This window comes from Talpa occidentalis, unplaced genomic scaffold (assembly GCF_014898055.3).
Source record: "Talpa occidentalis isolate TD23 unplaced genomic scaffold, MPIMG_talOcc4v2.1 talOcc4.11, whole genome shotgun sequence".
Lineage (NCBI taxonomy): Eukaryota > Metazoa > Chordata > Mammalia > Eulipotyphla > Talpidae > Talpa > Talpa occidentalis.
The window spans coordinates 63,164,939-63,181,566 of record NW_023601104.1 but is presented as its reverse complement, the minus strand read 5'-3'; the positions used below and the strand labels follow the sequence as shown (position 1 = coordinate 63,181,566).

Genomic DNA, 16,628 nt, shown 5'->3' with positions numbered 1-16,628 from the left:
GGAACTCTTCATTTTGCATGTAGTATCATTTAAATTTCTCACATATCTGTGAAATCTCTGTTTTTTCATTCTTATTGATATGGAAATTGAAAGTCAGTGAAATGTGAAAATAGCTAAGAGTAGCAGGAGGAGTAATGAGGTCTATGTGATGCTAAGAAGTCTTGTTTACCACACTGCTATACTGCCTGGATTATTTCCAAAGCTTCTGAGACATCTGTGATTCTGTCTCATAGTTAGGAGCTTCATTTATAACTGATCAAGCCATAAATGGAATCAAAAGCTGTAATGAGGTTTTTTTTAAATGCTAGTGATTAAAGTTCTCATTAGCAATAGCTCTCATTAGCAATAGCTCATACATAAAGTTCTATTGTATTAACACTCTCTTTTGGGTTTTTCCCATATACCCAGATACATTTTGAGACTTCTCAGAAATACAGACAAGGATGAATGTACATTTAATAAGACCTCCCTGAGTTTATAATTTTCTGTTAGATTTAAGTAACTGTGATAGAACTCCAGAGACATTGTGCTAAATAAAAGAAGCAAAAGGAAAAACACCGCTGTTTCTTTATCCTCAACAGTCTGACACCAAATGTATGCATGTTTTTCTACATACAAACCAATTTTCTTTTTAATGGACACCCATTAAATGTCCTACAGTGTAACTCAATTTGACACTTATTGCCCAGAGATAGTATAAATTCCACTGGTTAAACATTCAATCCCACAAGACTGCCCATTACTTCAGGTACCATTCATAAGAACCAGATTGTCACTTGTACTTACAAATGATGAGGTATAAATTTAGGTGTTCCAATTACTCCATTCTCAGGTTCAATAATTTACTAAAATAGTAGTCTATTACTGACACAAGGAAGGCAAGTAGATTAATTAGTGTATCAGGCTGGAATATTCTCTCAACAGACTTGTGCTTAGCTTGGAAGCCTGATATAACAGAGGTGATACTGCAGATTATTGATGAAAAGGTGGCCTGTTCTGTAAATGATGTTTGGTAACTGGTTATCCAATGAATGAAAAATGTAAAATTTATCTCTTCCACATTCCAGTTGACTCAAATGCATATATAGAAACCAAGGACTTACAAGATATTAGAAAAAAATAACAGGAGCATATCTTCATGATTTCAGCATAGGAAAGAATTCTTAAACAAGACACAAAAGCACAGCTAAACAGAAATAGGAATAAATTAAATTAAAATTAGGAACTTCTGTTTCTCAGTAGACACCATAAAGAATGAAAGACAACCCACAAACTGAGAAAAGATGTTGCAACAGATATAACCACCAAAGGTTTAATATGTGTTTTATATATCACATAATAAATATAAATATGTTTAAACATATGTACAGTATATAAAATATACATCTATAGTAATGAAGGAAATGCAAATTAAAACCACAGTGAAATATTGCTTACATCCATCGGTTAGGTAAAAATTTAAGAAAGTGACAATACCAAGTGTTGGTGAGGACGTGCAACAATGAGGATTCTCATTCACCATTGGTGGGGTTGTAAATGAGTACAATCACTTTGGAAGACAATTTTTTTATAGTTTGATGTGCATGTACCCTATGACACAAAAATTTTACTCCCAGATACATAGAGACCCTAAAGAAACTCCTACACGTGTATAAGGAGACATACCTATATATCATAGTTTGCATTCACAAAAAACTAAAAATAACCCATATGTCTCTCAAAGAGAATCAACAGGTTATGAACTATGTATAGAGTAGAATACAATGAACAGTGCAAATGAATGGAACAGCGCTGTATACATCAACATCGATGAATTTCACAGAAACATAGTTTGGGAGTAAAACAGACCATGAACAATATAGCTCAATTTACATAGTATTCGAATAAAGACAAAATTAAATAAATTTAAACACTGACATGAATTAGCTAAAATTATTAATATTGATGGGCATGTGTAAAAGCAAAAGCATGATTAAAACAAACTTCTTATTGGCAGTTACCTCTAGTAGAGAGGGAAGGGCATGTCATTAGAGATATACTGTGGATTTCAAAGATGCTGGCAGTATTCTTAAGGTAGGTGGTAGGAATATGTTTTCCTTTATATAAATGATTCTATCAGCTGCACACATAAACACTTTCATATGTATTACAGTAAAAATTATGTGTCTATTACAGTAAAAATTATTTTAGAAATGTATTAAAATGACATGTAAACATTTCAGATCAGCATAGTTGTCAAACCTTTCACTTACAATTTAAAAATAGGTATAGATTATAAACTTTGTGCCACAATATTTCCCTTTATATCTTTGAAATGACTTCTAGGTTTTGCCTGAATCATTGCTTTACAGTCATTTTTTGATTAAATAGTAATTTAGACTGATGGTGGTGAAAAACTGAAAGATGAAAGAAATTGGACTAGACTAAAAATGTAACCTTCTCCTGCCTACCTTGTGCTTTCAAATCACAATATTCATCCAAGAACAGGACTTCTTTGTATTTCTATAAGAAATACAAATTTTTCTGCATTGCTAATCATTTTATTGAGTGTTGAATGAATAATCTTCCCTGGGTCGAATTTCCATAGGTTAGGTATAGTTTTTGTAAGTTTTTTTTAATGCTATAAGTTACCCCAGTTTTATCTTTGTTACTGAAGAGCGTCCCAATGCTGATTTGCCTTTGTGCATATTTGTAATTTGACGGCTCTTACCCATAGAGTCTTTGATTCACTAAAGATATGTAAAGTGTAGGAAACTTTGTTGCTGGTTTGTCACCAATGGCATTCTAATTGGGTATTGCCAGGCCCAACAAGGGTAAACAAAGGAAAAGGAAAAAGGAAGTACAGAGATTGTGCACAGGAATAGAGATGGCCTCCTTGTGCCGTGGGTACTCCCGACTGTTAGGCAAAATCCAATATATTAAAGAAAAATAAGATTTGATAATGGCTTTCATATAGATTTGGTAATGGCTTTCATCCTTTACTTCCTTTTTCTTCCCATGTCCCCTGTCTTTACTGTTTTTTTTTTTCTTGTAATATATTTTAAAAATGGAAAATTCATTAGATCTAAAGCTAGTCTAGAATATTTAAATGTTATCGACTTATTTCAGGGAATATGTCTTTCCACAATTCATTTTTCCCTAAAATAGGTTTTCTCTAAGTTTAACTTTTTTTAAATTTGTAGATACTGTTGATTCCATTACTCCTGACAAAGTTCGAGGCTTAAGGGATATGTTGAACAGCAGTGCAATGGACATAATGTATTATACAAGTCCACTTTATCGGGATGAAGTAAGTATCATGATTATCTTGTTGCTTTTGGATATTTTTTAGATTGATGATATATATGTCCTGAATTTTTTTTAAATGTATTTATTATAGCAAAGGTGTTTACATTATTGTATTTGTTTTTAGACGTATAGGTTGAAATCTCTCCAAATGTGTTTTCACACCATGCTCCACTGATTATTCACCATGCTTCTTTGGGTCACTCTCTCCCTCCCTATGCTCCCCCCACCACCACCCTTCTAATTTTCCCTTCTGGTTCACTCAGTTTTGCAATCAGATGGCAAGTGTTGGTTTGGTTTTGTCTGTTTATTTTCTCTATATATTCCACATGTAACAAATTCCATTTGTCTTTCTTCTGACTTATGTCACTTAGCATTATCCCCTCCAGTTTCATCCATGTTGTTGCAAAGGCACAAGTTCATCTTTCTTATAGCTGAGTAGTATTCCATTGTGTGTATACATCACATCTTTCCAATCCACTCCCTTGTCTTTGGGCAACTTGGTTGTTTTCATAACTTGGCTATTGTAAATGGGGCTGCAGTGAACATAGGAGAGCATATATCTCTTCAAATTAGTGTTTTTGCATTCTTTTTTTTTTTTTTTTAAATTTTGTTTGTTTGCTCATTTTTTTTTTTTTTTAATTTTTTTTTTTTTTTTTAAGATTTATTTATTTATACAAGCACTGGGTATAGTCAGAAGCACGGGAGGGTGAGAGAATTCACCAGAGTCAGAGCAGGATGCAGAACAGGCAGAAGGACAGAAGTACACTGCTGAGGGGAGCAGCGGGCGGCAGGAGAGGTCTAGCGCGCCATGTGGGACCCTCCTCTGGTGGCCGGGGAGCAGCCGGGGATCGAACCGGCACTGCAGAGGCTGCGGGCAGCATCGCAACCCAGCGCTCAACCGCTGCGCCACCAGGGAGGCCCTGTTTTTGCATTCTTGAGGTGGATGTCTAGGAATGGAATTGCCAGTTCATATGGTAGATCTATTTTTAATATTTTGAGGTCCTTCCATAGCTTTTCCCATAATAACTATATATGTACTTACATATATTCCCTCCCGTCTAGTGAAAAGGCCAGGAAACAAAAATATCCCAGTCTAATGAGTACCCTAGGGCCCAGATCTCTGTCTCTAGAACTATTACTTCTTTCTAAGAAGCACTAGGTTTCTTGGAAAAATGGGTGACTTCAGGGCTAGAGTAGGATAGGTACAAGTCAAAGCTAGAACTATTTGTTTGAACAGAAAGAAAATGCTCAATTTTAGCAACACAGGAATTGAATGAAAAAGCAGATCCCACTGCCACAGTCTGGAACATTGAGCACCAAATAATTATTTATTGTAAAGAATTATTAATAGTACTTTTAAAATAGAATATATAATAGGGCCTCCCTGGTGGTGCAAGGGGTTGAGCATCACACTGTGAAGCAATCTGCAGCCTCTGCAGCATGAGTTCAATCCCCGACCTGCCAGGGAGCAACCCACATGGAGCAGCAGACCTCTCCTGACTCGCCTGCTGCTCCCTTCAGCAGTGTTCTTCAGTCAATCTGCCTGTACTGTTCCCCACTCTGTCTCTGGTGAATCTCTCAGCCCCTGCATCTCTGGCCTGTATCCCAGTTTTTGTATGCATAAATAAATAAATCTAAAAAAAATAGAGGGGCCTCCCCGGTGGCGCAGCGGGTTGAGTGCCATTCTGTGAAGCTGTCCACAGCCTCTGCAGCGCGGGTTCAATTCCTGACCAGCCAGGGAGAAACCCACATGGCGTGGCAGACCTCTCCTGCCTCACCTGCTGCTCCCCTCAGCAGTGTGTTCAGTCCGTCTGCCTGTTCTGCTTCCCACTCTCTCTGGTGAATTCTTTCACCCTCCCGTGCCTCTGACCTGTACCCCAGTTCTTGTATAAATAAATAAAATCTTTAAAAAAAATAAAAAATAGAATTATAAAGTAATTAGGAATCATAAATAATTGAGAAATTGATGTCTGTATTGATTATAAATAAATAAATGGAATAAGGGAGATATTTTGTTTAAAGTAGAATGTCAAGGACTTGCTGGTAGATATGGAAAGAATGGTGGAGTTGGAAAAATCATCATTTGTAGCTAGTGGTAGGATCAAGTAAGAGAGGACTGAGAAAGAATCAGCAATAGATGCTAAATTAAAGTGAATTTTTGATGAGGATCAGGATGCCTGCATAGTTTTAAAGTGTATCCTCACAGAGCGCTTGTAAGTTTAAAAGGATGAAAAAGTGGAATCAACACTTTTATTCTGTGTTCCTAAGGGACAGATGGATATTATTCCACTAGAATTGACACCCAAAGAAGGACACCATATTTCTTACACAGTATTACAATCATGAGGAAACAACAAACACAAAATGAGAATTAATAAAAACATGGCATCAGGACTGTGTTCTTTACAAATGTCAATACTGTAAAAAATAATATTCCAGATTAATCTGGAAATTCCAGATTAAAGAAAGTTAGATGCAACATCTCATCCTACACTATGTCCTATACTGGATGGAGGGAAATGCTTTAAATAATCAATTCACAAAATATGGATTGTAGTTTAGATTAAATATTGTATCATAGCAAATTTACAATGTTGAACCTATAGTATGATTATGGAAGAGACTATTCCTAGCCCTAGGAAATACACACTGGAGTATTTAAAGGTAAAGTACCATGGCATGTGAACTATGACCTCATGGCTCCCAGAAAGAAAGAGAGAGAGAGAGAGAGAGAGAGTGTGTGTGTGTGTGTGTGTGTGATGGAAACAGAACAAATGAGAAGTAGAATTAAATGCTAATAATAGGTGAATCTTGGATAAAGGGTATTTGGGTGATTTTTGTACTATTTTTATCTTGTTTTTTAATAAATTTGAAATAATTTCCAAATAAATAGTTGAAAGAAAAAACAGAATAGTTCCTTATATTCCTTCATTAGAGATTTTAATTGAGTGGGGCTGAGGTAGAGGCTGTGAATTTTCCCTAATGAAAGTTTGGGAATCATTGCTTAAGGCATTGTGAAGAACAAAATGGTACTTAGTGAGAACGGGGCAAAATTGTTCTGGTTTTTTAGAGGAAAGCTGATTTTGCAAACCAAAATTACATTAACAAAGAGTCGTTAACAATATTCTGAGGTAAATTATTTTCTCTTAAATGTATGTTTATTTAGGGAAAGTAGTAATAAATAACAACAGCCAGCAGGGATTCTTCAGTATTAAGTCAAACCTGGTGATGAATATACCTTGTTTGATATATTTGATAAGCATATGAAAGCCTTTTCTTCCTTCCTCTGCTGCCTTTGCAGTCAAATAGATGCAGATTTAAAACCTGCCGCTTAACTAGCTGTGTGAAATTAAATCAAATCCACTCTCAAACTCAGTCTCTCAGCTTCTTCAATTATAAAATGCCTACCCAATGAAGGATGTTATAAACACAGTATATAAAGTCCCCAGTATAATTTCTGGCCCTTAGATTTTCAAGTTATGATCAAGTATCTATCTATCTTCATATTTTTCAAGGGCTTCCATTAAAGAAAAGAATATACTTGTTTTGTTAATTTAGAAAGTAAAATAGGGTTCAATGAATAGAAAATACGAGGAGGAATATGAAGTGTCACAAGGAGAAACTGTGACTATGTGAGGTGATAAATTTTAACTGAACATATTGTGGTAATCATTTCACAACATATAGCTAACCCTCACAGCACTTTAAATTGTATCATCTCTCGAGATTCTGAGCTGCTCATTGATTGACCCTAAGTAGTAACCTAGCAGTCACTGAAAGCCACGGTTAAGGAAAAAATATTCAGGTCAAACTGTCTGAGGAATAGTTAAAAAAATAAAGAAAAAAACAACTAATTTCAGATTATTTCACTAGAGAGCCTATGGTCTTACTTCAACCCTAAATAAAGTAACAAAAAAATCCAGAGCACTCTATACCTTGTATACATCTGAACTCCCTTTTCAATGACTTTTAAAGGTGAAGAATAACATAATGTATGACAATGATTTAATTCATGGTGACTAAAACTAAATTTTTCTCACTAAATTTCCTAAAACAGAGAATTACAAAAAACAATTATATTCTTTAGCCATATTTTGAAACTTGAGTTTTTTTCCTTTTGATTTTCTTTATACATTTTAACTTTTAAGCTGTGGTTATGAGAATTTGAAACTCTTAAACATTTGAAAATCTATCCAGTGACGATTATGTAGGAAGTTAGCTGACTTAATTAGTGCTCATAAAATAAGCCCCATGTATCATTAATCTTTTGATTCAGATATCCCAGATGACTGTACTTGGTCACATAGGTATCCCAACTGGGAGAATATAATTAGATCAGAGAGGAAAAAGTGGCAGGAACCCTAATAAGAGTAGACTTTAGATACAACAAAAAGTTGGATTTCTCCTTTTCCTGCTGAGTGGATGACTTAGAAAAGCATTTAGAGAGCCTCCCTGGTGTTGCAGCGGTTGAGCGCTGGGTTGTGAAGCTGCCCACAGCCTCTGCAGCGCCGGTTCGATCCCCGGCTGCTCCCTGGCCACCAGAGGAGGGTCCCACATGGAGCGCAGACCTCTCCTGCTGCCCGCTGCTCCCCTCATCAGTGTATTTCGGTCCTTCTGCCTGCTCTGCTCCCTGCTCTGGCTCTGGTGAATTCTCTCACCCTCCGTGCTTCTGACTGTACCCAGTGCTTGTATAAATAAATTAATTAAAAAAATAAAATTAAAAAAAAAAAGCATTTAGAGGTAGTATAAAACCATTTCTTAAATTAGCTTTCAAAATCATAATGTGTTAACTACAGTATTCTTTTTTATGTAAAGATAGGCTAATATTTAAAATGCTGCCATTTCTAAATATGTTCTAATAATAAGGAAATAAAAACTAAAATAAATGAAATAAATGAAAGCATTAGTTCTTCAGAAACTTTCCCTTGTGTGATATGATTGGGTACTTTAGCCAGAGTATCTAAGTATGTATCTTTAGAGTTTCTAGATTTACGTGGTATGAGCCTTAAAATTAAGGCCTTCAAGAGTAAAACCTATTATTAACAAATGTTCCTTTTAAAGGCATTTCATCTAAACATTAGCTTTTTTATACCTCCCTTCATAAAATTTGCAAATCAGGAAAATCATAAAATTTTAAAGATTAGTTAATATTCTTATCAAATCCAAGTTCCACATAGCCATGTAATTTCATATCACACTCCATATTCCTTAAACTATATTGACTAAAATTACTTACCTCCATGTCTTAGGTTTTCATATGCATTTACCATAGAGTGCTAGTTCCTAAAACGTGGTCTCTAAGTAGCAGCAGCAGCATTTTCTGGGAATTAATTAGAAATGTAAATTCCAGGCCTCCCCAGTGGCGAGCAGCAGTTGAGCACTGGGCTGCGAAGCTGCCCACAGCCTCTGCAGTGCCGGTTAGATCCATGGCTCGCAGACCTCTTGCTGCTCCTGCTGCTCCCTCAGCAGTGTATTTGGTCAGTTTGCCTGTTGTGTTCCTCGCTCTGGCTCTGGTGAATTTCTCTCACCCTCTGGCACTTCTGACTGTACCCAGTGCTTGTATTAAAAAAAAAAGAAAGAAAGAAATGTAAATTCCCAGCAGCTCTTTAGCAATCTTCTTGGAGACTGTATAAAATTTTAAATACATGGAACTGCTAGATCATATATTGATAGTTGGTTTAAGGACTATAGAGTTGGTTTAAGGATCTGTATTGATAATATCTGCCTTTATTCTTTAATGATAAGGATTATAATAATGTGTATACTTCATTTCCTGCAAGGTTGTGAAGCACCTGCAAGGTTGTGAAGCACCTGAGTTAATTTTAGTAACATTTATATTTGGCTAGTAATGAGGTTTTTTTTCCTTAATGTATTTGAGTTTGGAAATAAAGTTTATAGTAGTCAGTGATTAATATGATAATGCTTTTTTTTATTTCAAACAGCTAGTTAAAGGCCTTCAGCAAGAGCTGAATCGATTATATTCCCTTTTCTGTTCTCGGAATCCAGACTTTGAGGAAAAGGGGGGTAAAGTGTCAATAGTGTCACATTCCTTGGGATGTGTAATTACTTATGATATAATGACTGGCTGGAATCCAGTTCGACTCTATGAACAGTTACTGCAGAAGGAAGAAGAATTGCCTGATGAACGATGGATGAGCTATGAAGAAAGACATCTTCTTGATGAACTCTATATAACGAAACGACGGTACAGTACCCTAGTCGCTTAAGAGAATTAAAAATTTCTTCATAGAGTTATTAAATGTGTTAGAAAATTTAAGAGTTTCATGATAAAGAAAAAAGTACATTGTTTTGGAAACAAAAATTACTAGATAACTTGTCTGTGAGAGCCTGTATTAATTTTCATGCTAACTACCTATTTTTTCCTATAGCACAAAATAGTTTCGTCAACTTACTTTTTCCTCTTTTTTGTCCTCCACAGTTTTAGAATTAAAGTCTAAAACTTATTTGAAGCTAAATCACTATGTAGAATCCTTATTGAAAATGTTTACTAGTCTATAGTCCCTTTGTAGTTTTACAGGTGTATAAGGGTGTGCCTTTACCTCTCTTATTCTAAAAATAAGTTTAAACCCCTTTTTTCTTGGCAGATACATTTTTGATATTTTATAATTATTTGATCATTTGTGGCCTTCCAGCCCTATCTTTTAATTTTTACTGCAGTCCCTTCTACATAGCATTATCAGCTCAATATTTTTTGTGCTTTTAATTATCATCCAATTGATTCTAATCGAACAGTGAAACATCATTCATCATTTGCTACCAATATAAAAAAAAAAAACAATCTAGTTGACTAAAATTTTTACTTAGGAAGTCTTGTATTTGTTTTAGTTTTATGAAAGTTGCATAAGGATTTCATTTAGAATCTTACTAATTACGATAGATATGTACATTTTATAGTGTCAAAATAATTTATAGTTTTATTTAAAGAATATGTCATGCTTGGCAAGCCTCAAAGCAGCATTTTAGATATAAAATCTGTTTAAAAAATTTTATTAACTGCACCTTTTTTTTTAAAACTTAGTTTCAATGTTTATTAAATGTAAGTAAGTATAGAACATTGTAATGGGAAAATATTGAAAGAACCCAGATGATCATCAGCAGGAAAGGGTTAAATAAACTGGTTCATCCATATAATGGACAGTTACACAGATGTTACAAGGATTGAATAGGTTAGAAGTCAATGAAATGAAAAGATGTCTAAGTCATTTATTAAGTGTAGAAAAAACAACATGGAACAGAATATGATGTGAACATTTGGTGTGATTTTTTTTTTAAAGGTGTATGTAAATGCTTGTATAACCCCTCCAAAAAGCTATTAACAATAGGTATTATGATTTTCCTAATCATCTTAGAAGCTTTAGTAGACTTTCTATAATGCTGACAGTAAATTTATTAAATACTATAGGAATTAATTTGAGGACTTGGATAATGGGCCATTATTTTTTTTTCTTTATACTTCAGTGAATTATTGAAGAGCGAAAATATTTGAAATTATAAATATGAATGTGTATGTATATAACCCCATGTTCCTTCTTAGGCTGAAAGAAATAGAAGAACGGCTACATGGATTAAAGGCTTCATCTATGTCACAAACACCTGCCTTAAAATTTAAGGTAAGGAAAGATTGGTGAGACTTTCATTATGCCTCAGTATTTTTTTCAAGCATCATTTGAAGCATGCTATTAGAATTCAGATGAAATCTTAGTTATTTTTTCAAATACATATTTACTGAACACATACTATAAGTGTTAGACACTGCTAGTTTCTGGATTCTGCAAAGAAATGAATGGACGAGATGTTTCCCCAGCTCTCAAGATAGATATAGCATAGTGTTATGATTTTAATAGCAGCATACAGAATGATGTATGTAAGATATATATTATAAGAAGAGGTTATAATTTTCCCTGAAAGGTTTACAAAGGAATGACAGTTTTATTTGATCTGAGCAAATTGGATATTGCCCAGTGAAGGAGAAGAGAAATCCTATGCTATATAAAAGACACAGCATAAACAAAGACATGGAAGGATATAACTTTATCATACTTCCAAGAAACACCAAATTATCTTGAGTAATGGGAAAGAAAAATGAGGCAAATTTGGGAATTTTTAGTATTTAGAATTAACAAACCTAGTGACTTAACTAATTGTGGTTGGTAAGAAAAATAAATGGAAGTGTATCAGTGATGATTCCAGCTATGGCATTTCAAAGAAAAATGTACAACAAAAGCACAAGACAGGGTGTGGGTTTGGAGAAAGGTGAGCAAACCAGAATGACTGGAATATACAGGAGGGCATACAGTGGGAGAATAGGAAAAACTAGACATAAGAACTTGTTTTTTATCTGGATAGTGGGAAGCTTTATAAATAAGGTTTATATAGCTTTCTTTTCTGTCCCAACAATTTTTATACCTTTCTTTATCATTTGTTGTCCTTTATTCTTTCCTCACTTTATAGAAAAAGAAATGATCATATTCCTTTCAGAAATCAGTGTTTTCTTATATCCCTATTATTTCAAATATTGTTTCTAATTTTTTTATTTTTCTTAAACAAGTTAACTTTCTTTGATCTTCAGTCATGTCTAAGTTAGCCAATCCTTGGAAAACAAAACCTTTCTAAACATTCTTTTAACAAAATATACCATTTTATCATATATATATATATTTGTATATTTTTTTCATTTGAAGAAAGTAAAATTACTCCATCTGGGGACATTATAGGGAAGGAATTAAAGGTGTACAAAACTGCAGGCAGGTGCACTGTTACAGTATAACCCAAAGAAGAGGAAATGAGATAAAATGTTAGAATAAGAGTCTGTTGGAATGACTGACAGATATTGGTGATAGAAGGAAGGATGAATTTGGGCTCGCTCATCAAGATACTGGAACATATGAGAGGTCAGGTGGATTTAGAAAGAAAAATTATTATGTTCTGTGTGTAATCCAGTGCCTTTAACCACCTTATTTTTCTTGATGCCTTCTCCTCCCTTCATTTCCATGATTCTGCGTTATCTTGGTTCTCTTCTCCTTTCATTCATCCTTTTGTAATTTCACCTGCTATTCTAATGTAGGCTTTCCTAACTAAAGCCCTTCTCTTACTCTATGCACTTCCCAGGCAATCTCACCTATTTTCTTGTTTTTACACGTCACTTCTCTGACAGTGACTCATAGACTTGAATGATAACATGTTCAGTTCTTTTCCTCTTATCCTGAATTTTCAGCTACATATTAGAGATGTAACAGGTACTTCAAACTTATGGACAAAAACAGGATTTGCATAGAGTTTTCTGTTACAGTTAATGGAACCATTATCCTCCCAGTCATTCAGACCCAAGTCTTCTCACATTTCTTTTTCTGAATGGAACAGCTTGTCCTGCCCAAGTTCAGATGATCTTTTCCATAAACACTTATTAATACTTTTATAATGTGTTTATCTGGTTTATCTGGTTCTGTCAGTCTAGAACATTATTTCTAGCACCATCATCCCAAACCAACTATGGAGATCCTGTTCATCTTTTATGGTCAATGCCAAATGCTACCTTGTTTGTAAATCCTCAGAATTAAAATTAATCATTCTCTCTTCTACTCTAACATTTCCTTCCCCCTATTGAGCACTTATTTTATTCTGCCTTCCCCAAACTCTGAGTGCAGAGACTCTGCCTTATTGGTTTTTATGTCTTTCATAGCACCTAGTGCATTACTTCACACAGAATAATAGTTTAATAACTATTTGATTAGCATATTAGCATATTAGAAACACAATGAAGTGATCTTCCTTGTCCTATCCTCATTCTCTGTTTTGTTAGACTTAAAGATAATAAAGTTGCTCCTAAAAATATTGTTTAGAATAATTAATGGTTAACCAATAATGCAAATACCACCTGGACAAACTCATTTAAAAAGACAAATATATTTGGAGTTACTTTTATTAGTTGCATTTCTTTATATGTTATATACCTAAAACACATCACCGTTTTTTAAATTTTGGATGACTTTATCATTTTAGGTGGAGAATTTCTTCTGCATGGGATCCCCACTAGCAGTTTTTTTGGCATTGCGTGGTATCCGCCCAGGAAACTCTGGAAGTCAAGACCATATTTTGCCTAGACAGATTTGTAACCGGTTACTAAATATTTTTCATCCAACAGATCCAGTGGTGAGATACTAATATAGACACTTTTTTATCAATAACAAATTATTCCTAAGAGAATCTATAAGAACTCTTGTGAGATAATTCAGATAATCTGAACTAATGAGAAACTAATTTTTAAAACATTTGTGCTTTGGTTAATTTAGAGATTGAGAAATAAAATACTTTAGAGATGACCTGTTTAGGTGGTAATGTAAAAAAAATTGCATGGACACTTAATATGAGTGACTGGAATCGTTGGACTTCTGAACCTTAACCAGTTGTAGTACTGTGACCTAGTAACCATAAATTTTGAAAATCCCACTTTAAATACTTTTTTTTTCTCTAAAACCTGCTACAATATTAAAATGTTTGGTAGATCCTCTTAGAAATAAAAATATTTAAATATATTAGTTATACATAATGGTATGTATATAATGTATAAGTATATTAAATATGAAAAAGCAGACCCGTTTATTTTAGCTGGTAGAATTATGAAATTTTGGATTTTTATATTCTCTATTATTTTTGTACTTTAAGTTTTTTTCAGTGTAAACTTTGCAAGGATCTTGTTCGGTGAACAGTTTAATGCCATGTAATACTTTTAGATGAGAAAAAATACTTTAACTCCTTTTGGGCACAAGGCTAGATATAACTAATTCTCTGAAAAATAGCATTCTCTGAAAAATAGAATTTTATAATTGTGTAAAATCTTGTCAAAAAACTTTAGTTTGTACCAAATAAATATGCTAAATACCAGAATTCTAGAAAATTTTCTATATGTTAAATAGCTAAATAGTCTCAGAAGTGAAGACCAAGACTGTGTAGTTTGTATTTGAATCTAATATTAGATTCCAATTCAGTGAAATTTTTTTCTTAAAAATAGCAGTTTTATGGTTTACCTGGTAATACCTTATTTCATAGGGTTAGGATTAACTAAAATATATGTAAGTCCCTGTTTAGATTTTAAGTATTTCATTAATGTACATTCATTTTACCTGTTTCTTACAACTTGAATGTGAATTCGAGTTTATAGCTGAACTCTGAGCTTTCAGTGTATACCCTGTCTTTTGTATGATCTTGTTATAGAACTGTGCCTAGGTGGTTTTTACAAATGTTATCTGTTCTTTCCAACATCTTTGTGAAGTAGGAAGTGAATCTACTTTTATACAGCTCAAGAAACTGAGGCTCTTAGACCTTGTGACTTGATAAGTATCATTCAGTTAATAAGTGACAGAGACCACAATACAAACTCAGGAAATTCTGACTACAAGTCCACTGGTTTTCTCTTCCATCATTCTTACTTCACATAGAGAAATGGTGTTATATCAGCATCTAACTTGTGCTATCACAATATTAATCTGTTTGAAAAGAGTTGGTAACAGCTTCTAAGATATTAAAAATGGCCCCATTAATGCTCTTTTACTGTTCTTATTTGAGGGCCAGAAGACCCCAAAGTTCTCTAGTTAGATCAGATTCTGTAGTTCCAGAACAAACACTGTTTATATCATACTGCTTTCAGTTTTGTCTGTGAGACTAATATAAAATTGTTAAATGAGGGCCTCCCTGGTGGCGTAGGGGTTGAAGTCTCAGCGTTATCCAGCTATTTCCAGCCACTGTGGCATGAGTTCAATCCCCGCCAGGGAGCTAGCCCACATGGCACAGCAGGCCTCTCCTGTCTTGCCCGCTGCTCCCCTCAGCAGGGTATTATAGTAGATCCGCCAGTTCTGCTCTGCACTCTGTCCCTGGTGAATCCTCTCCCCATCACCCTCACCCCACACCTCTGGCCTACACCCCAGTTCTTATATGCATAAAAAAATAAAAATCTTTAAAATTGTTAAATGATATCAGAACATAATAAAAATGAATGTTTCTCAGAAAAACTAATTAATGGACACTGTTAGCCTAGACTAACTCTTCTTGCTTATAATTTCATCTCTAAGGATATATAGACCAATTACATATTATTAAGTCAACAAATGGGAATACATGTTAGAAATACCAGTTTTTTTAAAATTCTTCTCTCTAAGCTCTACTGAGCATACGACAGAATAAGAATTCCTAACGTTGTATCCTAATGATACGTTTCTTTGAATTTTTTTTGTCAAGGCTTATAGATTAGAACCATTGATACTGAAACACTACAGCAACATTTCACCTGTTCAGATCCACTGGTATAATACTTCAAATCCTCTACCTTATGAGCATATGAAGCCAAGCTTTCTCCATCCAGCAAAAGAACCTACCTCAATTTCAGAGAATGAAGGCATTTCAACAATACCAAGCCCTGTGACCTCACCAGTTTTATCCCGCCGACACTATGGGGAATCTATAACAAATATAGGCAAAGCAAGCATACTAGGTAAATTCTCTTAAGTAATCCTTATCAGCGAATCTAAGCACTTTTCCCTAGGTATTAAATTTGGGCTCCATTGAAATACTCTGTGTATTATAAAATGTCCAACAGTTAATCCCCATTAACTCTCTCATTGTTCATATTTGAGAACTAAAAGGTCTGAAGTACTCTAATTAGCAGATTCTATTGGTTCAGAGCATAAGCTAGCTGGATAGACAAGAGGAGGTCTGGGATTCAATTCCTTCATTTTAATCTTAGCCCTACCTCTCACTATGCGATCTTAGGTAGGTCATGTAGTTTCTAATATTGTGCATCCTCATCTGTGAAATGAGGCCATACTTAAGTTGTACAGGTACCCCCGCCAACCCATTCTCTGATCTATATGTTGAGTCTTTCAAATGGTCTCCTTCCTGAGAAAAACAGAATATTTAATTTCTCTTTGAATGCTCTACATAAAGTACCAGTCACTATGTTTGGTAAAGCACTGGATCTCAAATTATTTGCCACTTGAATTTGTGCATTGTTTTGGGTTATAAGTTGCCTTAATATAAATATGCCACAAGGTGGCACTATAATAGGCTTTGTCTGCAGAACTCATCTATATTTCATTTAGTCATACTTGCAGATTGTTTACTGAGAGCATTTTTATAACATAAGCACCTCAGTAGTAAGTATTTCAATAGTAAATTTATGCCCATAATTTTAATAAAAAATTTATTAGATTTTTTTTCCATATTACCAGATACCTTGAATAAAAGTACTTGAATAAAATAGAATCTTTATTCCTTCATTTCTGACTTGTATTTGTATAGTTTATACAACTTTAAGTCTATTCAGCTCT

The 16,628-nt window shown here is 34.2% G+C and overlaps 1 protein-coding gene across 5 annotated transcripts in view; it reads left to right on the top strand.

Moving 5' to 3' along the window:
• The window catches only part of DDHD1 (DDHD domain containing 1), a 74,505-nt gene that overhangs the window by 48,695 nt on the left and 9,182 nt on the right, over positions 1-16,628 (top strand). For all 5 annotated transcript variants that reach the window (XM_037503361.1, XM_037503360.2, XM_054690436.1 and 2 more), the window contains 5 exons: positions 3,183-3,289; positions 9,231-9,493; positions 10,844-10,919; positions 13,309-13,458; positions 15,541-15,793. In XM_037503361.1, coding sequence (XP_037359258.1) covers positions 3,183-3,289; positions 9,231-9,493; positions 10,844-10,919; positions 13,309-13,458; positions 15,541-15,793 — 849 coding nt within the window. The remainder of the gene's footprint in view (positions 1-3,182; positions 3,290-9,230; positions 9,494-10,843; positions 10,920-13,308; positions 13,459-15,540; positions 15,794-16,628) is intronic.